The sequence below is a fragment of the Atractosteus spatula genome, chromosome 12 (assembly GCF_055471065.1).
Source record: "Atractosteus spatula isolate fAtrSpa1 chromosome 12, fAtrSpa1.hap1, whole genome shotgun sequence".
NCBI classification, from domain to species: Eukaryota; Metazoa; Chordata; class Actinopteri; order Semionotiformes; family Lepisosteidae; genus Atractosteus; species Atractosteus spatula.
The window spans coordinates 2,109,667-2,136,996 of record NC_142717.1 but is presented as its reverse complement, the minus strand read 5'-3'; the positions used below and the strand labels follow the sequence as shown (position 1 = coordinate 2,136,996).

The window sequence follows — 27,330 nt, the reverse complement described above, 5'->3', positions numbered from 1 at the left end:
AGCAGAGGTGCATAAACTTTCAGTCCGGCCCTGTCCTGCCGTCAGAGTTGTCATCTCGGGTAAAGAGGTTGTAGCTGCGGGTTGTGTGAGCTGAGCTGAAAGTCTGGGGTCTAGTCAGGGGGAGAAGAGTGTGGTTCAGCCAAGTGTGCAGCTGGACCACTCAGCGCAGGCAGGGCTTGAAATTCGTGGTGAACAAGGGAGCTGCTGGCTCTAGCAGGTCTGTCTGTGCCAGAAGCTCCCGGCACAGCTGCAGGGAGAAGGCGTTGCCTCCATGATGAAGATGCATTCATCTGAGGTCATGGGTTTTCTGCGTAGACAGTGGCGGTTCCAGCACTATTCACAGAAATCTGTACCCGGCTTTTGTAACTGATCTAGGAGCTCACAAAAAGAAACATTTTGCCTTTCCTCTGATGAAGAACACATTACGCCCATTATTGTTTCCTTGGTTACCAAATAATCCCAACAACAAAAAGAGCCTTATTAAGGAGAAGAGATGTTTGGTATAAATTGACAGCACAGTGGCCCTGGAGGAAAATTGAAAAGAGTACTTTTAAACATTTTATTTTGTACTTTATTACAGCAGTGCATCATCTGGAAATTGATTAAATTCCCGGATCTAATTCCCAATTACAAACCAGCAGCTCTAAGCAGTACTCCCACAATTTTAATAAAACCACCTATTCGGATCAGACTTTTTCAGGGTTCTAAAGTTCTCTGTTTTTCCCGGATAAAATCTCTCTATGACTATCCACAGCTTCTTAAACTTCATACTTTTTTACCACAATCCTACCCCTATCTCTAGGATCTGTGGGTCAAGTGCTCCCAGAGGGGTTTTCTATGATGTGGCCAGGTGTGCCTCCTATTTCCGAACAACTCTTGACAAAACAGAACGGTAGAGATACCTAAAAACACAGAATTACGTGTGAATATTGTGCCATGTAAGAGTGGTGTTAATAGATAAGGGAGCGTGTAAGAGTGGGGTTAGTAGATAAGAGAGCGTGTAAGAGTGGGGTTAGTAGATAAGAAAGAGTAATATGTCAGTTGTAACAGTAAATTGACACCAGAAATGAGTAGAGTGCTGAAACAACTATTTTGGCTTCAATGTGGACATTAATTTGACTGTCATCTTCATAGAAATGTAATTCTGACCACGTAATTTTAGTATTGGACCAAGGAGAAATCGTAATGTACAGGTAAATACTGAATAGCAAATAATACTGAATAAGTACTGAAATAGCAGAGCGCCTGGTGTTGAACCCTGTGAAGCACCAGACGTAACAGCCTCAGAAGTAAACCCAAGAGAAACAAGAAGATCACCGTGTAACAAGAGGCAAGGTATGACCGGAACCACTTCAGGACAGCACCAGAGATGGTAAACAAACTCTCCCATCCAGTATGTAGAACGTCATGACTTAACAGTATTGAATTCAGAGTTCAGGGAGTCATTTACAAAATTAGGTCAGGTGGGTAGCTGCTTCAGCGTGGGTAGTCAGCCAAGGAACAAGTAACAGGTTTATTCCATGCTGAAAGGGGAAGGGAGAAAACAACGTTTCGGCTGAGAAGCCTTCTTCAGGTAATTTATATCATTATGTTTGTTACACACCAGAGATACGAGACCAAAATAAAACAAACTGAATAGAGCAATAACAGCAATCAGGAGGAGGCTGGTATTTTTATACACTCTTCTTTTCTATACTCAACTTTTCATTTTTTTCTATACCGGTGTACAGTATAAGACCAACAGCATTACAGAGTAATTGCGCAACGCCAGTTCACTATAAAGCCCTTCCGTCATTGCTTAATTTAGGTTTCAGATGTGCTCCGTCTACCGACCGCTAGGGAGAGACAGATCACTCTTTTCCTCTGAAGAAAATTTGGGGAACGTCGGCTTCAACTCTCTCCCATCCCTGGGGTTATTGTCCTTTTTTTCCCCCTCGGGTTTAGTAACCCCCCTGTCAGTGAGATTACAGGACATGACTGCTGTAATTACTGCAGTGTGTACTATAACTCAAGAGAGCTGAAGACGGGTACTACAGGATTAGTTGGGACCTCTTCTTGCTTAATATAGCAGTTTATTGCCATGTGATTTGCGCTGAGATGTAAACGGAGAGGAGTGCGCGATCCGCCGGGCTATTATTAACAGCATAGCAAAACAGGGAGGACATCCATTAGTTACGATAGGCGGCCGGCCCGGTCGAAAGGGTTAATCGGGTTTTCCGATTTCATCGCCCTCGCTTTTGTGTGCTGGCGGGGACCGGCAGAAGGAGCCGGAGACGAGAGGGGAAGCCAGCTGGGTCAAGTCGGACCGCAGCGGGCGTCGCCACACCGTGCGGGGCCGCAGATGACACGGAGGACGGCGGCTTGCTTCCGGCGTCGTGCGCCGTTCCCTTCGATTCGCGGAGCCAAATAAGAGCCCGGCAGGAAAATTACAATATTTCTGTACGTCTATCTCGGGGATTGCCTTGCAAAAGCTGGAAAGGGGAGGGGGGGCCGGGGATAGGCGGAGCGCTCAGGTTCTTATTCCAAGCCAGTTTGTCCGAAGAAAGGGGCACCTCCTGTGTTTCTGCTTCGCTGAGGGTTTTGAATGTTGCGGACCTCAGTTAATCCTTAACTCCTTGCGTTTGTGTTTAAAGATATCTTTTCCCCATATGCCTTATTGCTGAAACGGGGAGGAGGTGGTGGTGGTGGGGAACTAGAGTGGTCGCAGCAGCGCTTGGAGAACGACCTCAGCCTCCCCAGTTTCGGACCTGGGGAAAGAGAAAAGACATTACTGCTTTCAGCAAAATGGACAGCATGGAAAAGGGACCCAAATCAGACGAAGAGATTGATACGCCGGATGAAGAAGAAGAAGAGGAAGCAGCAGCAGCAGCAGAAGAAGAAGTCGACCCTAGAATTCAGGTACGCGGATGCTATATATATATTTATATTCCCGAGTTTGGTGGTGTTTTTTTGCGTTGTTGTGTTGCGCTGACCTGCTCGGAAGACGTGGACGCACTGTATGGGTTGGCGGTGGCGTGTGTATCCTGTTCCCGTGTGGGCTCAGGTTTGTGCCGTGCGGGTGAATGTCTTGATGGCATGGGAGCGGGGCTGTACTGTGGCTGACAAACTGACTGGTGCTGGGTCTGTGTGGCCGCGTCAAGAGTCTTTCAGCCTCCCTGTGCCCGAGCAGCATCTCCCCGGCACGGAGCTGCGCTGTCTCCGGGCGCAGCCGCCCCGTCAGTGCGCCGTGGCCGCAGATCAGAGTCGATCTTATCGGCCAAATGTTGTCATGGACTAGGATGTATCGCCACGTTTGAGTCGGATCTATTCCTAATAAACGAGAATAAAACAAAGTGTTTTTTTTTATTATAACAGTAGGGCCTTAACACCAACACTACGATCTCGATGAGATAAAGGGAATAATTTTTAATTCCATGTCATTAGCCCTTCTACAGAAGCACCGTTTTTGCGCCGTAATGGTCCTCAATAGTACTACATTTGATTTAGAGGAATTAATCTTGCAGCCCCGCTTAATTACTGTACTGATGCTATCAGTGTTGCAGTCTGTCAACGCAAGACGTTTTTCTGCTCTTTGTTAACGGACAGACGCCAACAAAAGTATGCAAGAAGACTGAATTACGCGTACATGCTAGAGAGGTCGTTGTTTTTATTGCCTTTGTCATCCAGTTCATGTAATTGATAAGAAGAACAGGAAAGAATGCTGCTTGCAGTGTGTTGTCAATACATACTGACCAGTGTCAGTCAACGCTTTGTGCTTTGAATTAATCATTAAATTGTTGGAATAACTGGACATTTCTTTAACTGCTCTTTCTTTTCTAACCAATTCTGCTATACCGTCCTTCTCTTTTCTGTAATATTTGTACCTTTCATAGTTCTCACATTTGTTTTACATCTGCCCACAGAAGCATGAAATATTCTTTCATTTGGAGCTGTCGGTGGGATGAGCTCTCTTTTTAAGAGGAGTGCTGACTGTACTCTATAATATGGTGTCTTTGGGGCGTTGTAATTGCTTAATTACCATCTCCAGCAATGGAGCTGAAGAAAACACAGTGGAGTTAGCGCTGCATTAAGAAAACTAAACTGTGGATCTGTCACTCTTGTGTCCGAACGCATTTTATTCAAATGTTTCTAGTGCGGGTTTTAGCTCCGTGAATATTTTATAGATCTGCTGGTCTGTGCTGCAAGGAAAACGGCGAAAAAAATACATCTTTTTTAAAGTGAGGATTTTCATGTTAATGAATTCATAGTTTTTAGTGATAGGTGCTCCGTGCTCAAGTTTGTGTTTTGTAGCTGACATACAGGTCTTAATGAACATTACTAATAAAATTAAACAGCGACTGCTTTTCCTTTGCTTCAGCTTTACTTGCCTGTAAGTCTTGCGGTGGCGGACGGGTAGTTACAGCTGGTAGGAAATGGCGTTTTGTTTTTTTTAAAGCCAGTTTTACACTGTGCCTCTGGGAAAATGTTTAGTCAAAGCTTTCTTTGCCAGATTTAACAAGCTCTGTATGCGCCTTGTTTCCTTTCCACGGTTAATGATGTCTTCTCTCTTTCCCCTACCCCTCAACAGGGTGAACTCGAAAAGTTGAATCAATCAACCGACGACATCAATAGATGGGAAACGGATTTAGAGGTAGGGTTTTTCTTTTCTCTGAGGGTTTTGTTTTGGCCTTTATTGAAACACAACAACACAAACACAGTTAAGGAAACTGCTGCAGGAGCAATTTTCCATTTCTGGATCCTGCGGTGTATGTTCATATTTTCCCAAAGCCATTTTTCTTGAAAATAAGTGGTTTCCAAAGGATATATTCAACCAAAGCCCTGTAGTGTAATACCCTCTCTTGTGTGTGTGTGTGTCAGTAAGAACTGCCCTGGTCTAAACTGAAGTGATTGTTTATCCAGCCGTCACTCACTTGAGTGTAGGAAGATAAACACAGATTATCACTGTGCCTTTGTAGAGAAAACATTGCAGGTTTCTCTGGGTTTTCTCTGAGTTCGTAAGTTTCCTTGGTGTGAGATTGGTGGGATTGGTGTGAGAATCACTGTATTTTCAAAGCTCAATGTATTTTGTCATATGCAAAATAACAAGTGCAAGTTATTTATTATATTTATTATTGTTTATTAAAAACAAGTGCAATGAAATGATTATTTGCATGTGTGCTCCAATACAGAGACATAAAGGAAACAATGAAAAACACAGTACAGCAACAAAGTTAAGTTACACTCAATTTAAAGGAAACTCAGCAGAAGCAGTGTGCAAAAACACATCAGTCTGAGTCAGTGGTAGGGATAGAGATCAGTAATCTGACAGTTTGCAGGAAGAAGGTGTCTCTCAAACTGGAAGTACGTGGCTTTATTCTGCATTAACTCGAGTTCAGTACAATAATGATAAAGGGAAAACAGTGACCCCCTTGATCTGGATTGATATATTGTTGATCAGTCTCCACAGGAATACAAAATGACGAAGAAAATGAAAACTGTTCTTATGTTTGTAGATATCCTGAAAATGTCTCTTAAAGTGGGACAGCGATGAAATGTAAACATCCAAATTATAAAAAAAAGTAAGATAGTACCTCCATTGATGTCAAAGAAGATTACATTCTTGGCTGTTTTCCAGTTTTTGATTTGATCTGGAGACTATAAAGTCAGAAAAAGGACAGGCAAGACTACAAAGGCAGGTTTGGATTTAGTTTAAACTAACAAGTCTTTTAAGTTTTTTAGCATTCTCTTCGCTGACATGGTAAATTTAGTGCTCTAAGTCTTGAGACTTGACCATTTTGACCATTGGTCATTTTAGTTTGTATGAGGTTTTTTTACTCGCATAAGAAGGAGAAGTATTTTTCAGTGTTTGTCATTCTTATACAGAACTGAACGTTTAAGTTTTAAACAATCATGCAGTCCTCAAAGCCATGTGGTTCATTTGGTTGGCTTCAGAACCAGCACTCAATCACAGAGCACGTTCGGGAAAGAGGGCATTTTAAACTGAGGACAGGAGGCAGCTCTTGACACAGACGGCTGAAACACGTAACTGTGACATGTTGCTGAAGCCTGTAAGCTGGCTGGGTGAGCTCCTCAGCCTGCTCACCAACCAGAAGTCAGAAGAGTTAAATGAGATCAAATTGCCAAATCTCTTCCTGACATTTGTGACCTTTTTTATTTTCTTACATTGATAGGACTGTGTTGCCCAGAGGCCTGTAATGAGTTTCTTTTCAGACTTCTGCAAAGACAAGCTTGGCTCTCTGGCTTTATCTTATTACTTTCACAGTCGACATTGCAGTGATTAAATTAAGAGTTTTTTTTTTCTGGTGCCGTGTTTTTGTGTAGCTTGGGGCGATGTTGGCAAGTAATGCAGAAGACGTATCTTTCTTTTATGGGGAACAGAGAGTGAAGTTTCCTCTCGCCCAGAGCTACCTCTTCTGGCGCAGAAGCTTTTCTTCTGTGTGATGGGTTACCTGCTTCGTTGGAGGAATAGTTAGCTGTTCCCTGGTGCAGCCTGAAACCTTATGTCATTCTGCAATGTAGGCAAGAAAGCGTCCGAGCACCAGTAGGCTAGATCTCATACTAATTACCCAGTCAGCATCATGCTAGCTAATTAATGTGCCCATATCCTTTCTCACTGAAGCAGCTTCATTACAGACTTGTTAAGTATTTGTAAGACAAATACCAGTTCAGAATTCATATGGAAGGACCGTGAATAATAAATAGCAAATATTTGATAGCTTCTGTCCAATTTGTATAAACGTGTACATGAACAGTATACTTTCAAATATTTACTTTGTTATAGTTCTGTAAAAGGTAAATGTGAGTTAATAAGAGTTTCGTGCTTGTTTTTTTTACAGAAGATGCTTAGGTATTTCATGTGAAGTGTGATGCATTAATCATAAACACATTTACAGTGCTGTGCAGATGACTGCATTGCTTTCCTGGCCTGATTATTTCACTAGATCCCATTGCTCAGCAGTTGAAAATTGTTAGTTTGCTTGCTTCCCAAGGGTAGCCTGTGGAATGTGATAAATGTGTGTGTATACACATTACAGCGGCACTACAGTTTGAGTGCTGCTGTGTTTCTGAAGTCTCATGAATCCATTTTACTGTCAAAGAAGTCAGGAGGGCTTCGTTAACTCATTATTGAGATCTCTTTTCTTCAGAGTGCATTTCCCTTCAAATCAGTGTTTTGTTAGTTGATAACTTGTCCCAAAGTGGCTGTATAAATGCAAGAAGAATTTACCTTAAGAAAGCAGATCTATTCAAGTGCACTTTCTATGGCAGTTTGCTTAGTTCCAATTTCTTCTGAAAAGTTAATAGAATAGAAAAATACAATATTGAGATTTTACCATTCTAGAAAATGGCGACTTTCAGTATGTTGGTGGCCCATCTTGTAGGTGATGGGGTAAACCGAGAAGGTGGCTACTCCATGATTCTGCTTTAATGATCATTTTTTAAAATAGTCAGTTTGTGGAGATGGACAGGGGGTTTTAATGCCGACATGCAGAATCATGGGTCAGTGTAGCCAAGTCCAGTGGTTCCTCGGACAGGAAGGTACATATTAAAATGGCACAGTGCATGTGTGACTCCCATCTGATGTTAAGGTTTTTTTATTCTAAATAATTGATGGTATCAATTTTGTAGAAAAACAAAGTTATAACAATTTCCTTTTGGAAGGGTTGCAGTATCTTAACATCATTTCATATACATAACGTCTGGAGCTTTGGGTAATCTGCAGTTTTTGTTAAATACAGAGGACAGCACCTTTCAATAATAATAATAATAATAATAATAATAATAATCAATAGTATTATTCTGCTGTAGAATATCTTGTAATTGTAAAGTTACAATCAGCAGCTCTTCAGGAAAAGCTTCTTTAGCTCTTTAAATCTATTTATATTTAGCATGCATCTTCTGTCATGCCTGACGTAATAAGAGAGGTGTTTTCTAGTGTCTGTCTGCATGAACCAGACATTGCTTTGTTGATGTCTTGATTTTTTGTCTATTTTTTGTTTTGGTTTAACTGCGGAAGGCCGGTTTGCCATCACTCCTCTTAACTTCATTAGACTCAAATTGAATTAAAAGACATTGCTCGCATTAAGGAACTATAAAGCTCAATTATTGTAATTTTATTTTCTTGGAAATCAAGTGTGCTGATGGTTGGTGTGCATGGATGTTTGGGTGTATTCAAGGAAAGCGGTAAATTACATCAGGGGAGAAACTGTGTAAACATGTTTTTTGTGCTGGGCAGACTGTTGGGTTTTTGTTGGCGCTGTTTACAAGAGGAGGGATCTGCTGTCTGGCTGAGGACAGTGGCTGTGGCTGCCGGTGGAGCAGGATTGCGATGGGTGCTGAGACACTGCTGTGGTTTGTCTTCGCAGGAAGCTCGTCAGAGGTTCCGCTCCGTCCTGGTCGAAGCCACCGTCAAGCTGGATGAGCTGGTGAAGAAGATTGGGAAAGCGGTGGAAGACTCGAAGCCATACTGGGAGGCCCGGAGAGTGGCCAGGCAGGTGGGAGAACGTGGATTGATTATTTGGCATGCCCAGTGCTGTCATGTGAAGCCCAGAGTGCTGGTACTTCCCTGACCAGTGTTGCTCGTCTCCAAATGCGACGGCTGAGCGTCAGGACAAGGTGTTCGTCGCCACCACCCTTTTTGGCACTGAGCTGCTTCGGGTACAGTTTGGTGTTCTGCAGTGACCTGCAGGTGTGAAGCGCAGCTGACATGAGAGCCTGTATAAGTCACTTTTATCCAATAAAAGTTTGTTTTAGGATTCTGGTGGGCATGCTAACTCGTTCTAAGCCGTTGAAGAAGAACGTGATTATAGTGGAAAATAATGGCGGAAAACACATCTGTTGTTGGTGTTAAGATAAACGTGCAGTTTCGCCTGTTTTGCAAGGAGTCCTGGGATAAACACAAGCGGCAGTTTTGTTTAATTGGAAAACTTCCATTGGTTCACTTTTGCCTTGTTTGAATTACACCTTTATGCTTGAGCCTCTCTGCACAGGAAGTCAAAGCCAGACTGTTTTCAAATCTGAGGGGTGTGAAATGTTTTAAATAACCTTCACACAAAATGTTCAAGTCATTGGGTAATCTACATGTGTACTCCTGAGTATTTGTCTGAGCACACAGCTGCCTCTGTTTAAATTGTGATACGGCTACAGTTTTGAAAAAAAGACTTTTCCATTTTCTGTATGGTTGATACTATTTTAGTATCACAGTTGTTACTTGTAATTTCTACTGTTTTAAAATCTTGCTAAGAAATTGTAGATGTATGCACATCTTGTACTTTATACACTTTTAAAAACGTATCTCATTTACAAGTCACCTTCTGAGACACATATACTAATTCATCATCGAGCACAGGAGCGGAGCAGCAGTGATTGTTTTGATTAGCACATTCTAGTCCTCTGTACTCGAAAGTGTCTCTCTCGATATCATTCTGCACTATAAAAATGTTTTGGGAATTTACATCAATGCTCTTTATTACTAAAGACACGTTAGAAGACATAATACTGCAGTGTGTTCAGCTTGTCAGGGGGCTTCAATTCTTTACCACGATGCCAGAAATTCAGCTGTGTTTCACTGAGAGAATTTAGAAATAATTATGTACATGGGGCTGACATTTAAGATGTGGAATTTTAAGTATTTTTAAAACACAGCGGGGTGTTGCGTATTGCACTGCTAAAAAATCTGTCAGTAATCAGCCTTGATAAAGTACTATGGCGCTGCCTCAGACGGCGCTGGCAGTTTGTTTGCCATTAGTTTCTGCAAAGCTGTGGTTATGTAGTTTTCAGCTCCTTAGCAATCCTGCTAAAATTATATGTAGTTCTTTTGTTTTTTTTTTTGCATTTTAAATCCACTTTTATCTCACCATTAATCCTCTTGGAGTGAGAAACGTCTCCCAACAAACATTATGACAAATTTTGTTTTTGCTTAGAGCGCGATGAATCCAGTTTAGCTGGTGCTGTGTATCTTATGTGTGGGTTTGTTTAGTATATAAACTTATTCATATCCCCAGTGCTTTCATTTTCCTAAGGTCTGTTCACTTTCTGTCTGTGCAGAATACCAGTGTAATTCCAAATCCACACTCTGTTTATAAGCTGTTCATCAGCAAATCAAACAGTCATATTCACAAGATGTGGACACATTTAAAAGTGCTCCGACTGTGCAGAGTGAATATTATGCTGGACTGACATTGTACAATATATAGAACATGTACCAGAATTTTTCATTGTGAAAGGTTAAGGGTAACAATGATAGTTGACTATAATTTTCCCTGAATTAATGCCATTTTGTTTTGCTAAAAGGCTGGGAATCTGTGCAAATTGCTGCTACATAAAGATGTACTGTCTAGGTTTGGGAGTGGGTGAAGTAGAAAGGCGCTTGATTGGAGCCTTGTCATACAGGTGCTGCTGGTTCAAGGCTGGGCTGTGTCAGGACTCGGTCAGAAGCTGGGCAGGCTTCAGAAGGTCACTGCCTCCTTGGCCTGCTGGGAGAGCATCTAATACAGTAAAATGCAGGGTTTCCACACAAGCCCCGTTATCTCGACAGCACAGTCCAGGAACTGACAGTAGCTTTGTTAGAAAATTGAGAATTGGGAGCCTGTGTATCTACCAGCTGCTGTGCCAAATTACTGCCTCTCTGCTGCCAGCTGCGTCATCCATTGTGCTGTGCAGCATGTTGCGTCTGCACCTGTCCATGCCTGCGTTCAGACCGTTCCTTCCAGGGAAGTGTTTTAGGTACAACAAATCAGTTTTATCGCGACAATGCTTTAACAGGATAATGGTAACTGATCTCATTCTTTGCGCCTCATCCAAGCGTAGCTCTCATTGCGGTCTTCTTGTGTGACTGCTCTGCGTGATGAATCCTTTCACTGCAGCTACGAGCTCGGACAGCCTGGACCTACTGGATGTGAGACTCAGGTCTGCTTTCTGACTTGGTCCTTGTCTTGCTCTTATAACATTTAAGAAAATGACAAGCGGGCAGAGGAAACTGTGAACACTCTGGATGAGCTGGAAGACGCGGTGCTTCAAAATGCTTTCTGTGCAAAACGCGTGCACGTGACGATTTGATATTCTCACACAACGCAGAGCAAATAAAGCCCTAGAGAGGGCGATCTGTGTTGGGGTGGGTAGTTAAATGTTCCACGTGTCTCCCACAAGGGAGACCCTGATCTTGACTGGCTGGGCTCTGCTGATGGGGGGGTGGAGTCTGTAGGAGGTGGCCACGGTGACCCCCCACAGCCCATACACTTGCAGTCCTGCAGCTTGTGGTGTTGAGAGGCACTCTTCCCCTGCAATCGGTGAAGCCTGTGATGCGTGTTGAGCCGCTCATCCTTTTAACACAACTGGAGGTTGCAGGCTGGAAGGGTGTGAAACCAAAAGTAATTTCCAGTTCTACATTTTTTTGTAGTCTTGGTGTCTTGCGCCTGTAATCTCTTTGCAGTGTAGCAGGCCCCAGGCTCAGAAATCATCTATCCTCGGTCAGTGCAAGTTGTTTGTGTTAGGATATCTAGTTAAACCCACTCTGTACCATTAGGGTCAAGAGTTCAGAGATGCAGAACCATAGCGATTTAGGGTGCTGTAGTTTTATCACTCATCGTTGCACTTTAACAACATAATGAGCACCATCACAGGGACTTTGTGCTGTCAAGCTTGAAATAGTTTTAGTCATAAAATATACATTCAGCATTTTTTTTTCTCCCCCAGTTAGAGCACTTGTTCTAGTATAACTAGGTCATGCGCATGTCTTCTCTCTCTGAAGCTCCATTTTGCTTTGGCACAAAAAGAGAACTTGCAACAGTAAATAGAAAAAAAAGGCATTTTCTTATTTTCGTTGAAGAAATTGATTAGAAAGAAAAACTTGCTCTTTCCACCGATTAGTACACATTTCGTTCTTTCACAATCAAAAGTGACAGTGTCTGTAAAACATTCTGCTGTGGGAAACGGAGCACTTTTCCAACACAAGACGAGGTTTAGTAGATTTGTTCCTAAATGAATCTTCAGCTTTTTCACCCTGTGAGCTTCTACTGCGTAACTGAACAAAAATGGCATTGATCGGATTTATGTTTATTCATTTGGCAGGTGCTTTTCTTCAATGCAGGGTGGAATCGCAGCCAGTCGCTATGCAATATGCTTGCAACGCTAGCGTAGATAGACACTAAAAGCACAGAGAACGGCGAGTGCTGGATTTATTCGGTGCTCGGATGCACGGTGCTGCCTGAAGCTCAGGTAGTACTCGCACGTCTGTAAGCACTCATCTGGGAGAGATGCTCAGAACAGGTGCAGGGAGATTCTCTTCAGGAGCGGGGCAGCTACAGATTTGTGGACGAGATGAAGACGTCATGGTTAATTGGAATTTGTTTTAGCCGAAGTCGGCGAGGAGAGATGAAATCTGCTCGGGGAGAAGTGGGGTTTCACGTGACGGGGCCTCGGTTCAGTCCCGCTTCTTCTGTTAGGAATAACTGGGCCGATCCACTCCGTGGGTTTTGTAATGAAGGAGGAATTTTTTCCTGAACCGCAGTCAGCTCTGTCCCAGTCCTGCCAAGGATGATGGTGATGTGATGTGACAGGGCTTTACTTTATAGCCTGCTTCACCGCACTTTCCATTATCTCATGTAATTACTCCGCGAGACTGGCTGTGGCAGGTCATTTAAATCTCACCTATTACTGCTTCACCGTGACCTTGGCCTTCTGGACCGGATCTTTGTGGAGGGATCCATCTTCATCCTCGATCTTAAACTATTCACTGTGCAGTAATGCGATGTGAAAACACTGGATGAGTTTGCCGCAGTAGAACTTAAGTCTGCTTAAATAAATCCCAAGGTGGAGTTTGGTAAACTGTATACGTTATTTAGCTTGAACAGTTTGTACGTTGGAGTCATAGTTTTTGCTCTTTTGGTGGATAAAAGTCAGGCTACAGCCTTTAACCAAAACGGAAACAAAAACTCGGGCATGCAAATCCTTATTAAAGCCACAGTGTGAATATAACAGGTGCGAGAGTCTACAAAATTCCCCCCTTTTTACTTTTATATTTCTTAGTTTCATTATTTGGTATTTTCTTGTTTTTCCATCCCCTTTGGTTTCAAGTAAGTGTTTGTAAACTCTTCCCCGATGGTTTTATTCTTACTTTTTTAGCTAGCAATTTTTCATTTCCCCTACGAGAAGGGTTTAACCCTGCTAGCCTGTAAAATAATGCAGCAGACGTGTGAAACATTAAGCACACAACATTGCAGACAAACAGGTTGTACTGAAATTCACAGAACCCCAAATTCCCATTGTTGTGTTGTTTTGTGAATGTTTGTGGTACACTGTTATTGTAAGTGCATTCTTAATGTACGTGTTTGACAAGAATCAAGGTGGATGTCAGGGAGTTCAGATTGAGCTTTATTTTGTGCACAAGGTTGTACAGGTGCAGTATTTGTTACATCACTTCAACCAGAAATTATTTGACTTGTAATTGAGGTCAACTATATAGAAGCTCACTGTCTTGTGCTATACAAGGATTTTGAGAGACTTTAAGCACAGAGGCTTGTAACTGTAGCATGCCTCACTGTGTACAGTTTGTGGTTAAATTGCCTAGAATGTGTTTAATTTTATCTGGTGGTTTCCGGAAATATTTGTGTGGAAATACCCCTAGTGTGTTTTTTTTAGCCACCATGGCTGTTACTACTGGCCAATGCATGGCATATGTTTGTGTTCAGCTTTCAATAATCTGTTATTTTAACCTTAGTTTGCACAGAAGATGCTTATATGCAGCATAACGTTGTCAGAGGCCTGAAACAAAACGGACTGCTTTTGATTAGAATAATTTTTGCTGTAAATGCACGTAATGATTTCATGACCAGAAGCTTGACTGGTACGTTAATTATTTACAAATGCCCAATATCGAATACATTTTCGTTAGCTTCCACTCCATCATTTTTAATTTTAATGTCACACACAACATCATAATGGAGTTTTTTATGCAGGTAGCAGTCTAGATCTTAGGATACGCAGTCATACAATTTATTATAGCATTGCCATAATAAATTAGAAGTCTGGTATTGCATGCATTTCTTTTCCCATAGGGGCTTAGTGGAGCAACCTGTATCCCATTTACTGTACAGTGAAAAATGTCTGGACAGAAGGTTACACAGTGCTGCCAGCAGCAGCGTGGGACAGGGATCGCAGCTCTGATTCGTACCCAGCAGGCCACGCAGGAGCTTTGATTTGGGCTCACCCTCCCTTAGGGGCTCCTTTCTTAGAGGCAGGCTGGCAGGCTGTACCAGAAGCACCGCAGGCGGCTGCAAGTCGTGTAAAATTCACTTGACAATTTAAAGAAGAGGGTGTGTGAAACATTTCTACTTTTCTCTCCTGCTCTGATGAATGTATTTCGGGCTATGAGAGTCCTGCTGCCTTTGGTCCTTTCCTGCCTTTGACATGACAGATGCATATTTACATTTATAACTCAACCAACAACCAAAAAAATATTTGAGAAATAATAGAATCGGATAATATAATTTTGGGTAACATGCCCGCTAGAAATGTATTTAATTTTATAGTGATAAGTATATTATTTCCCATATCCAAGACAACTTGCAATACATTGGGTTTACTTTAGATGTACTTAAGTGCAAGGAAGAGTTGTGCTGAAGCAGTTAGATAATTAATAAAATGACAATAAGGGTCGTCTGCCGTTTAAGGTCCTTTAACGACTATCCATCTTGTCCAAACCTCTGGGTGCTTTGTCCCGGATCCCCACGCTCCTTGATGCCAGCTGCTCCTCAGTCTGGTCGATGGCCCTGTGAGTGTCCGTGATGAGGGAGCAGTGAAATGCGGGGTCTCGAGGAGGCTGCAGGAAGCTCTCCACCTCCTTTCTTGTCCCCTTCGACGGGCTTAAGTTTTGAGATCTTTTATTATTATTGATAAAAGTAAGTTAAAATACTGTTTGATCGTTTTGTGTCTGCTGTGATAAGCACACGAATGCGGTGTTTGTGTTCTTTCACATTGCTGAAAGATGATTCTCTCCAAGAGTAGTGTGCTTTATATTTCTTTTTGAAGTGAGCTTGCGAAGGCAAGAGGGTGAGGACTGGGTTTATCAGGACTCGGAGAGATGAGTGGGATTCGGAAGAGAATGCAGGCCCTTCCCCACCGAACCGCCACGGAAATTCCCGTTCAGATTCTTTCTTCCGATCAGACTGAAAGCTGCAGTGAAAATCCTCCAAGCTTTCTTCCAAGACAGATTTTACTCCCTTATTTCAAAGGTAAATCATTTGACAAAAGGGTCTTTTTCAAGATGCAGTTTGTACCCCAGTTATCCAGAGAGAATAATTTAAAAGAAGTATGAAATCAGGCGGTCTTTGGAGGTCTGGTTAACGTTTGAGGGAAGTTCTCCACTAAAGCATAAGAGCTGTAGATCTCCTCAACATGACGAGTCTGTGTTCTTCAGCATGTAAGGGGCTCATACTTTCTGTATGAACGGCGTTATATATGCAATAACAAGCCAATGTTAACCACGACTGATTTAACATTTACCATATACAGTAGCATATGACTCGTGTAGGAATAGATCTGAGATGCACCTTCTTAAAGTAATTGTTGAATTGTTTTCAAAACGTGCAGAAAAAGCACTACCAGAAAATAAATGTACTGAACCTAGCTGTCCTTCTTGTCTCAGATGATATGTGAGGAGAGCTGTATGCCAAACAACACTTGGAGGCTTAGATTATCAGTGATTTATTTGGTCTCCTGTTGTCTGCCATTACCGGAAACATACCAAAGGCTAGATATTTGTTAGCCAGACTTACAAAGTGAGGTCTTCTGTTCTCATATAGTGCATTTTTAATCTAACGGATTAGCAGTTATTACACTTGTGTGTCATTGTTGAGGGAACTGGGACATTGTTTATTGTTCTGATGGGTGCTGTGAAATACCCTACATGCATCTGAGTAGAAATTGAGGGTTTTGTATCTCTCAGGTGTTTTTAAAAGATAATGAGTAGAATTTTCCTCAGGCACACAGTAACCATCCTATAAATCCATATCAAACAGTGAAGGTGGGTGATACAATTGCATTATGAAGCATGACATCCACATTGCAACATCTGCCAGTGTGAAATGAAATTATTTGCTTCAGTTATTACTTAAGGAATGCAAATTGAGAATCGTTCCTTTTGTTTTGGTCATTTTGAGTGTGCTTTTTAGAAATTGTTGCATTCCTGAATTTTTTACAGTTTTTACTGCCTGCTCTTGGTGTGTAAATTTGTTGACTGCTCATCGTTGTCAGGTACTGTTGTTTGACTGCATTTGCCATTTATTGGCTTCAGACATGGCATCAGAATATTAAAGAAAATATAACTTCGGGAAAGATGGTAAATGTCATTAAAGAAGCAATTGTCATTTTTCTGAGTAGGTTATAAATCCTCCTATCTCCACTACAGTGGTGAATCATCAAGGTATAAATCTATAGACCCAACTTGGGTGGCTAGAAAATACAAATCATTCTGCGTTACTGAATTCATATCAAAATCAATGAATTTCACAGACCAAGAAAATTCATGCAGAGCTGTGTTACTGCACCTGAAGGGTTAACTAACTGCTTTTTGGAGAGAACCTGTCCAGAAGGATTTTCTGGTGTGTGGTAATGACTGGGCTAAGACCCTGGAAAACGTGTTCTTATGAAAAAAGTAAGGGATTATAATACCGGTTCTGCCTCTAGGGACGACTCATTGCTCAAGCTGTCTGGTGAGGTTTCCAGTTGACTGGCTTTGTTAAGCACCTTATGTGTGTCTGTCAGTGCTGTCGTTTTTCACCCACAGCTCTCGGCTGCCCATGTGAGTTAGGATGCTCAGCGTTTAATTTAGGTTGTGCAGTTGAGAGGTTGCTTGTTGTTAAACTCTGGGTATGGATCTGCAGAGCGTTCAGATGGATGAAACCTTCATGACCTTATGTGTCTGCATGTGTTTTAGTGAAATGCATTTCAATGCATTAGAAACACTTAATTCATCTAATATGATTAAAGGCACGTTAGGCAAGACTTAACGTTCTTGGAAATCTTTCCATTTCGTTTTAAAGTATTAAACATGTCTGTCTGGGTCAAGATCTAAATAAGAAGATGAAGGCCTATGGACAATTAGTTGTACCGCATACTGGATCTAACTAATGGCTTTTGGGAAGGTTTTCTTTGCAGTGAAGAGACCGTTTCTGCTGCTAAAAAGGTTGCTGGTGTTCTGTAAACTATCAGGTTTGTGTCTCAACAGTGCTTTTGTACTACAAGTTTCCTCTGCATCTTGCTAAAAAAATGCAGTTAACTTGTGAGCATTTTACTGGTCGTTGTACCATGTTTGGACAGATTTAAATTGGCCTGTAACTGCAGCATAAACTAGTACAAACAAATTCTCTGACGTTAAATAAGCTATAGTGTATACAGTATGTCAGAGATAATTCACGTGTTAATCAGTGAAGCTCTAAAATAATACAGAAAAGCTGTTGAGAGCTCAGCTGAGTCACAGTGCTTTATTGGATAAGCCAACACATTATTTTAATTAATGGAAGAAGAGAATCAGAAAAAAAATGTTCTTGATTTTACATGATGTTTCAAGTATTTTGGAACTTTAAATGAATGGCCAAACTGTATTATAGAGTCCTTGCGCTTCTGTGAGGCTCCGTTTCCTTTTTTAGATCAGTACTTTTACTTCTTTTATGATTAAGAGCCTCCAGAGACATCACCGAAAAAAAGCAGGCTCATGTGTTAGTCGTTATTTTATTGCAGTTTTTTTCTCCAAACAATAGTTATGAAATGTGATACAAGCTGTCGCAAAGTCTAATTGCTTTAAATGTTAGAAAAGTTGCAGAAACGCTTTGCAGAAGAATGACTTTTGGTTTTTGCGTCTGGTGTGTTCTGTAATTGCCCTTCAAATAATGGGAACATCTGCGACTTGCATAATGTTGGTTTGCAAAAAGTCATTAATACTTTTGGCACCAGTTGTAATGAAAATGCCTTAAGCCATGTGCTTATTGTTTTAATGATAACTACATTTATTTGTTTTTTACATGACTCATTTTTTTTTTTGTTCCAGTTCTGAAAACTCGCGGTTTCTCATAGATATTCATTTTCCTCACACTGGCAGATCAGGATATTATATGATTAAATCAGTTGCAGGCAGTTTAGTCGCGTAAAAACAACAGATGGCTGACAGAAGGGGCAACTGTCTCTGATCCCCTCAGATGCATTTATGAAATGTCATGGAACGTCTTTGGGGTGAGCCCTGTTTGTACAAGAGTACTCGGGTTGTTATTTTAAATGGGTTGGGCAGTGAGCGTTGAGGCTTGCACGATGTCATCACTTTTGTATAATTAAAGGGGAGCTGCAGTCACAATTTTGTCGACCGCTTATTAAATCTCTGCAACAAAATAAATTCATTGACGGTATAGAAAAATTTGACAAACATCTCATTTCGAATGAAGCACAAAATTGTGAGCTTGGTGAAAGTACCGTGAGTCACCGTGCTGTCGCAAACCCCCGGTCTCTCCAGGGGCGAGAGCGAGAGTTCGTGAGAATTGTGACGTGAGGCGGCCCTTCCTGCTCACTAGTCTCCGCCCTGACTGATGTGATGCGATGAACGTGCGAGTAAGTACAGGTTGTGCAGCCGATATTTCACCACAGAAACGTTCCAACGTGATGTTCATGCAGAGTTAACAAGTAGTATGTGTCGGCAAAACGGTCTGGAAGTTGAGAGCAGTATTTCTATTGAGTTTAAAGACGTATTCACAAGCCTGCTTGTTTCCAATGTAATAAGGCCACAACACGTCATCAGAAGTTTTGTTGCCTCGTTGGCAAAATATGATGCTGCAGGTACCTGCAAATTTTGTCTATTTTGTTGATGTAAGTAGGAGGTTTTACAAGTGACTTTGAGCATTTTACTTTGTGGTTTGAAATGCGCTCATCATTCATTCTAACCGCGGAATATAAAAGTAGCGCTGCACTTCCCCTTCGAAAGGGGGGATAAGAATTTTAAAAGGCTTTCGCGTTGCGAGCTGGGAAGCGGAGGGGATGGAGAGTGTTGTCGCCGATTGGTCATAGCGCGGGAGACTGGCTCCGTCACCGCTGGGTTGTGGCCGGTGTGTGCGTCTGTCAGCCGGCTTCCCAGACCCCCCCCCTCCTTTCCCCTGACTCACTGTGCTCCCCCGTTTCCTCAAAGGCTCAGCTGGAGGCGCAGAAGGCCACCCAGGATTTCCAGAGGGCCACGGAGGTGCTCCGCGCGGCCAAGGAGACCATCGCGCTGGCCGAGCAGAGGCTGCTGGAGGACGAGAAGAGGCAGTTCGACTCCGCCTGGCAGGAGATGCTGAACCACGCCACAGAGAGGGTGAGCACTGCACTAAAATCCACAGGCCGCGAGCTGCGAAAGCGTCTGAGACGGCACTGGAAAACAAATCAGTTAGAAACCCCCGTAGCTTTAAAACATGTGGTGTTGGCAAGGAAAGGAGTACAGTCCCGAGTGGTGGTGTGACTCTGGTCACCACCTTAGCGGGTGGCTTCACCTGGGACAGCCAGCCATGCGATGATCTGCCGCGTGCCTGCCCCTGCCAGCCGCCGCGGCCGCTCACCGCGCTGTTTCTGCCGGCCCCGCTGCAGGTGATGGAGGCGGAGCAGACGAAGACCCGCAGCGAGCTGGTGCACAAGGACACGGCCGCCAAGTACAATGCTGCCATGAGCCGCATGAAGCAGCTGGAGAAGAAGCTCAAGAGGACCATCAACAAGTCCAAGTGAGTAAGGGCCGGGGGCCGGCCGGATGGGCTGCCCTCCCTGTGCTTCGCACGCTGGCGCGGAGCTGTGCAGGCCTGAGAGGGTGGCATTTAGTCCATCCAGCACCGAGTGTTCTGGGGCTGCGACGTCAATGGTTGTGATGAAGTGGGCCCTCGCTCCACTGTGATCTCTCATGTGGAGCACGTCGGGGATCTCTTGTTCAGAAGCTCCTGGAAACGTTAGATGTTTTAGTACAAATGAGGACAGGAGGGGGTTCATTGTCCTGCGTTCAAGCAGCTCACGTTCCTGGTTTCCTGTATGGATAACACCACAAGAGAACTGAGAGCGATACCATTACTAGCTTTCTGAGTTCTGAGTTACACTTCTCTGCAGTGGTTCAGCCCCCTTGAACAGTGAGCTGAAGTAAATCAATTAGCAAACAGATGGACGCTTTAAAATGTGAAAATATTTAAGTTATGAAATCTTAGTTCTTCTTGAAATGCCATTATATCAGGCATTGGTGTTGTGCGCAAGATACACTACTAGTTGTGCAGTATGAAGCAGACGGCTCCATTTATCATATAGCATCTGTGCCGGGAGAAGAGAAGCCTTTCAGACTTCTGACTTGGTTCCCTGAGGATTTCCTCAGGATTCACATTCATTAACTGCAGCTCGGTTCCCACTGCAGTTCCAGCTCCAGAGGAGCTCTGAAGTTCATTCCCATATTTCTCTAAGATACGGTGAAGTGTTTATTTGTTGGAATGAACTTAAATTGTAACTGACTTCATGTAACAACTGTATATATTGTAGATGATACTTGTTTTGTCCTTGACTTATTTTTATTGCAAGGAATGTGCTGTGGTGCAGTTTGACAAAGCCAGATGAATGCTGCAGCTTAGATAATGTAACAAGTGAACTGAAGTCATTTGTGGTTAAATAATGACTTGCATAGGACACAAACGTGGCCTTTTTAGTAAGCGTCTTGTGACTTGTTGACCCAAGAAATGATGCAGTACCAAGTGGGTGTTTTCTCAAGCAATTATACAGGCACTCTGGAACCTTACAACAGCCTCTCTCATGCCTCTAATGTGGAATCATTGTTTTAATGTGGGACACTTGAGATATCACATGAGGCCGGAGTTCTGGGTTTAGGGTTTATTTCTTTACAGTGTCTTGGCAGGCCATCCTGTCTGGGCCTAATTCTTGCCAGGTGCGGCCTCCACTTGAGATCACGCAGTAAATGATGAAGCTCTATGGCAGGACTTTGTTTCCCTTGTGAAATGTGAGGAATGTGACAGCTCGTTGAGATGGTGTCTGTTTCTGCTGAGTTTTTCAGTTACCATGACAATCCTTTTGACGCGCTATGCTCGGTTTAACAGTTTTCTTCTCTGTTTTGCAGGCCGTATTTTGAAATGAAGGCAAAGTACTACCTGCAGCTGGAGGTTTGTAAAAAATTGTATACAAAGATACATCTGCCCGTGAGAGCAAGGACCGAAGGTTATTACAGCACTGTCGAGTCTGTTGGCTTTTCAGAGTGTGAATATAATTCTAGCCTGGAGAGGAAAGCTGTTGAAGCTGTGACCCAAAGATTACTGTTGTGGAGCAGGTCTGAGGGTTTAATGGCTACCTTGGTGGATATTACCCAGTTCTGAATTGTGGTTTCTCAAATACTACACGGGTTTCCACAGAGCCGGCATGTCATTTCCTTCCCATGCCAGTGTTAGGCTGGGTCTGGGTGCTGCTCGGTCAGAATTTGACTGTGGGTGTTGGAGGATATGTAGTGTCACAATCCCAGTTGTTTCTGGTTGTGAGATAACTGGTGAGCCTATGTTTATAACAAGCATGTGGAATAAAATAAACTGCTTATCCCTGCGGTTCGGCTCCGATAAAATAAATATTTTTTTTCTTTGGAAAAGGCCTTGTTAAGGGCAGAGCTCTATGTAATTGCAGAATAAACCGTAAGCAAGCTAGGAAAGCCGCGGTGTCGGAGGCGTTAGGCATTCGTTCATGTGGGGCTCCTCGTCGAGAGCTGTACCACGTGCTCTGGCGGTCGGGTGCTTGGTGTTTGAGCGCTGCTCTCCCTTCTCTCGGCGGCTCAGCAACTGAAGAAGAACGTGGACGAGCTGCAGGCCAAGCTGTCCCTCGCGAAGGGCGACTACAAGACGGCGTTGCGGAACCTGGAGGTGATCTCCGACGAGATCCACGAGAGGAGGCGCTCCTCCGCCATGGGCCCCCGTGGGCGCGGCGTGGGCGCCGAGGGCGACAGCAGCTCGGGGGACGACCTGTCCGGGTTCAAGCTCGAGTCGGACGCCGTGTCCGGTGAGTACAGACCGGGCCCGCGCTCCTGCGCCAAGGTGTCGAGCCGTTGAGGCGGCCTTTACAACATCGCGTTTCACAAGCAACATTAAATTCCAACCGTTTGAGTAGCGGGGGGAGGGGAACTTGCTCAGTCTCAGGGAGCTGTTAAATAGAAGTACAGGAAGAGGTCAAATTGTAATCTTGCACTCCTTTTGTCCATAATATTTAACGTAAAGATTTAGACACCTGTGCCTCGCTTTGTGCTTCTGTAGTGCTCCTTCCTCCACCCCATCTTCACCCTTGCAGCTGCCTCCCTGGCTCATTCCTCACAAGTCAGATGTTTATTTCACCCTGGACCTCTTGGTTGAGACTGTCATTTCCTCTGCCATTCAAAGTAAAGCTGAACATGAAAATATTAAGTATGCTATTCTGTATATTTCATTTCTTATTGCAAATGTGTGTGTGTGTGTGTGTGTGTGTGTGTGTATATATTAGAATTTGACTTGTGATTTGAGCTGGGTGTTTCTTTTGCAGTGACCTCGGAGGTGTTTGAAGAGGATAACTGCAGCAGCGCTGTGTCGGAAGAGGACTCGGAGACCCAGTCCATGTGCAGCCTCAGCTCGGTGCCCGCGAGTCCGCTGGACCTGCCCAGCCCCTTCCCCACCTCCTACTCCTCCTCCTCCGTCTCCTCTCGGCCCAGCAGCCTGGACCTGCCCAGCCCCGTCTCCCTGTGCGACTTCGGCCTCATCTCCCCGGTGCTGGGGCCGCGCAGCGAGTGCAGCGGGGCCTCCTCCCCAGAGTGCGACCTGGAGCGAGGTGAGCGTGCCGGCTTGTTCCCGCTCAGATAAGCCTCGGTGGTTTGTTTCGGGCCATCGTGTCAGATCTCGATGTGGATCCGGGGCGGTGTCCTGGAGACCCTGCGTTTACTCTCTGCCCTCGTCTCGTGTGCGCAGGAGACCGTGCGGAAGGAGCCGAGGACGAGGCCGACAACGCGCGCAACAATAATAACAACGGCAGCAGCAGCAGCAGCAGCCACAAGAAAACCACGAGCCTGGAGGCGCGCTTCGGCCGCCTGTCCTTAAAGCGCCCAAAGACTGACAACCTGAAGAGCGCCGAGAGAGACCGCTTCAGCCTGGCTCAGCGCCCTGCGGCCTCTGCGCTGTTAGTCAATGGGCTGTAGGGAGAACTTGTCTTCATGAAGCCCTACAGGTGCCAAGGACCACTGTGCCAACAATCGCTCCCCTTGATTATGAAGGACTCCACAGAAGGCTTACTCTTAACGACCCCACCCCTCTTGCTAGTTTTTCTCCCATCCCCCCGTTTTGATGAAACGACAGCCCCTGCGCTGGAGACGGCACCGTTTCTCTGCTCTTGGTCACCTCTGTGTCATATGTACACCTCGTACCTGCGTTGTAAACCTCACGTGCCCCCGGAGCCGAGGCACGTGCGACGATACCGACTGTCCTCGCTCTTTTCCCGGCTGTGTGCAGACGCGCGCTGGTGCTCCTGCGCCGGCGTGGCTTCGTCTTGTGTTCCTGCAGATTTCGGCGCCCTGCCCCCTCTCCTGCAGGAGAGCTCCGCTCTCGCTCAGTTGTGTTTGGACAGACTAGTCCCCGCTCGATCCACTCTCTTCTTTCGAGGACCCTTTTCATGCCAGTGCCAACCACACCGGAAAAACAGAGCGCTGCATTTTCCACCTCACTGATCCGGATGGATTAAATTCCACCGTCTCCTGCTGTTGTAAACCGCATCCCGAAGAATGATTCAGATCTCGGTCACGCCCAGTCTACTGCTGTTGTGCCGAGATGGAATTAAATCGGACTGCTGATGTGAACAATGAGACATGGGCGGTGGAATTGTGATGTTTGGACTGTGATGTTGTAACCACCAGCATGTGGACGAAAGAACACATGGAGCAACTACACTGAACGGCCCCTGATGTAAACATGGCCGAGACATCTTCCCATGTCTATGTGTAACACACTTGAGTAGAGTATAGGCAGCATTAGTCTTGCTAGAAAAGCACAAGATGGACTGAATTACTTCAGATCTGTGATGTACTTCCACACTAACCTGTTACATCCAAGGTTGCATTCTTACAGGTACTGAACAGATCGAACCAGGAAAGGTGTAATTCCTAATTGTCCGTATTATAACAGAAGAATGATTTGCAAGTAGAAACACTGGCCGGCTGCTGTCCTTGTGTCACTTCTTAAATGGAGAACTGTTTCTAAAGGAAAACAAGTCTTAAATTTTAGTCCTAAAAATTTGTATGTTCGTCTGTTGTTTGTAATGAAGTCTTTGGCCAAATTGGATTGTGCGTTGCCAATAGGATGTGAATCCAGTCCAGCCACTTCCTCGAGTTTTACGGTCTCTGAAGAGACGCATGCATGAGTGAGGAACTGGCTATGTCTCGCGATGCTTTTTCAACCAGTCTGTCCCACTGACGCAGGGCAGTGCTCACTAGGCGATGGTGGGGGAAAAAGAAGATCTGTGTTTTACCAAATGCCATCCATTTAGTCTCCCCTGTACAAAATAGTGTTTACATTTAAAAGACATTTCAATATGTCTCCAAACTAAAACAAAAAAAGAAACATTAGTCGTACACGAGCGGCTAGCGCAGTTAGAAAAGAGTATCCACGAATCTTTCATGGGAGTCTCTCCAGTTGCAAGTGGAATTGTGTGGTGGCACTGCCTGGACTGTAGATTGCCTTGACATTCAGGGCTTCATCTGGAAACCAGCCTGAACTGGGGGCCTCCGTTCTGGAAGCATCGCACAGAATTTGGAGGGATTCACCTGAAGTGAAACTGAATTAACACCCAGCCTCCTCTGGCCTGATTTCATTTGGCTGACTTGGGTTGCTACTGCTGAGCATCCTTAGTCCTTAGTTCACAAAGCCCATTAACAGGTACTTGGTCAAGAGTTCAAATACCACATTCGGTAGCTGCTTCCTTGCACTGCCTTATTTTATAATGTCTTTTTCTTCTGTATGTGTACTGTATTGTAAAGTATATGAATCTATATTTTCACTGTTTCTTTTAGTGTGTGTTATTATGAAAGCAGGAGAGGAGATGCCTCTTGTGCTACTGTTTCATTGTCTTGTACAGTATCTCACAATGGCTTGTGTACCTGTGTTCAATAAACAGCTATTCACTGCATTGCACAATAGTTAGTTGCTTTTTAACTAGAAGGAAAAAAATACATTGGCCCTGAGGCCCATGTGCTGCAGGGTTCTGGCAAGGTTTTTTAACAGATAGCAGTGGGCAGAAGTCGTCACAGTTGCACCATCAGACGCCTTTTGTTTTGAGGTTTCCTGAATCGGTTAGGGAAATTTCATATTCTTCGCAACTACACTGAAAAGGTGTGAATACGCATTTGCATATAGTTCAAATATGAATGTGAGGTTTAAAAAAAATCGGTGCTTCCTTTTAGATGTAGAGGAAAAAAAGCTACAAGTCATATAAACACTGACAGTATTCATAGAAAATGACATTTCAGATTATGAAATGTGCTTATTTTTTGTTACATAGTTAAAGGGAATATAAATGTTTGACAGTGAAAAGCTTCCTTACAGTCTGTCATGTAGCAGATTTTTGACTGTTTTTCAGCAGGGTTTTTATTATTCACGTGTAGACACTGTGGAATTATCCTGCATCACTGAAACACAACTGTCAGTTTCCGCGGGTAGAAAATAGGTACTGGAATGTGAGATTTGTTTTTAGGGACAGGTATCGGAAATTGCCATTTTCTAGGTTAACAGTTCGGAGTTTCATTTTTAGGAATATCCTGCTGTTCTGAAATTTCTGCAGCAGAACAAACCACATTGAGCCTAGGCAGCTAATTCAATCTATGGCTGTTTTTTGATGAGTTCTTAGTCATATTTACAATGTTTACATTTTTGCTCTGCAGCACTATGTTGTTGAGGGCATTGTGTGATTCTTCAAGAATAAAAATGTGCAGGAAGCTAACAAGAGCAGAACGGTGTAAAGACGCTTCTAGTCATCAGTGTGACACAGGTAACATTAACCATTATACTGTTACAAGCTGCAGGGTGTAAACAAATTCGAGGGGACTGAGATTTTACATACAAGATCAGCTCCCGACAGATTGCAACAGTAAACAAGGACGCCCCCCCCCCAGTGGTGTCATTGTTCCCAGCACTGTGAGGTAGTGGAGTCATAAACAACACGGCAAGCTTCACATACACCGTTATTTACAGTAACGGACGAAGTTTGCGAGAGCCAGGACCAGTCTTTTAGAGAACCAGGACATGGAATTCAGCCCTGCAAATGAGGCAAAAGGGTATCGCCTGTGTCTTACAAAACACAAGAGTCTGCGTAGGACTGAATCACCTCCAGAATGGATACTGAACAAATGGGAACCTCTCTACAAATAATGCATCGCAATACGAGCAAGAGATTTCTGGTACCTGTGGACACCACAAAAAGGGAATAGGATTTAAAGTACTGGAACCAAGACTGGTTTCATCAGTTCTCACATTACGTGGTAGCATTTCGGCCTGCAGTGACAGCACAGTTTCTCTTCTTGATTGTCTCTCCACCACTGTCCTCTTGTTCTTGATCATTCTGTGGCTCTGGAAGGGGTATGTGAAGCCTTATGTATATGGCATAGAGGCACAGTTTTTCCTCAGAAAGGCCTCTCCTACTGACCTCCCTTGATCAATTCAGTCATTGTTAAGTCTTGATAACATGAACTGGCCACTTAGGCTCTGTCCCTAAGATAAAGGACAGATGTGGAGCTCCAATTACCCTGATCAAACACTTGGAAGAATGCCCATTGTCTTACGTGCAAGATAAGAACTACTAACATTTCTTGTTTCTTGATAGCCACCTCCAACACACACAACTCATCATGTTAACTCCTACAGCGTATTTATATACTAATTTAAAGGCAGGAAAACTAAGATGAATTACAGGCTGGGGTTAAAAAGAAAGTTTCTACTAGCTAGAGCACAGTTTTCAGGGTTTCCGACAGTACCTCAAAAATAAAAGCCCAAAAAATCCACACAAAAGCTTCAAGAACACATGCTGTGAGACAAAAGATTACTGCAAGTTTCTGTTCCCTGAGCTCAGACGCCTGGCCTTCCCATGATGCTTTCTTAACCACAGGCCTCCCTGCGATCCCCAGGGAGCCCAGTGAAACAGAGGAACCGGTCACTTTCCATCTCAAATCACTGTGCAAAAAAGACATGTGGAACACAATTGTGGAATCACACCATGCCAAGACACAGAACCCTTAACACCATACTGTTAATTTCACTGCCCTCCAGTTTTCTCAACTGAGTGTCTTTCACCAGCACAATA

The 27,330-nt window shown here is 43.8% G+C and overlaps 1 protein-coding gene across 7 annotated transcripts; it reads left to right on the top strand.

Annotated features, from left to right (window-relative positions):
- Positions 1 to 1,048: 1,048 nt before the first annotated feature.
- Positions 1,049 to 25,164, top strand: LOC148822523 (SH3 domain-binding protein 5-like). Of its 7 annotated transcripts, none has more exons than XM_088928851.1 (10): positions 1,049 to 1,372; positions 2,634 to 2,898; positions 4,568 to 4,630; positions 8,364 to 8,492; positions 19,163 to 19,327; positions 19,597 to 19,727; positions 21,107 to 21,149; positions 21,807 to 22,026; positions 22,540 to 22,821; positions 22,959 to 25,164. In XM_088928851.1, the coding sequence occupies exons 2-10, from the start codon at positions 2,785 to 2,787 to the stop codon at positions 23,183 to 23,185; spliced, it is 1,374 nt and encodes a 457-aa protein (XP_088784977.1). In that variant the 5' UTR covers positions 1,049 to 1,372; positions 2,634 to 2,784; the 3' UTR covers positions 23,186 to 25,164. The 7 variants fall into 7 exon arrangements, with proteins under 7 accessions (XP_088784977.1, XP_088784976.1, XP_088784982.1 ...); XM_088928850.1 differs by having other exon boundaries at positions 1,062 to 1,193; XM_088928855.1 differs by having other exon boundaries at positions 1,200 to 1,393.
- Positions 25,165 to 27,330: the final 2,166 nt, after the last annotated feature.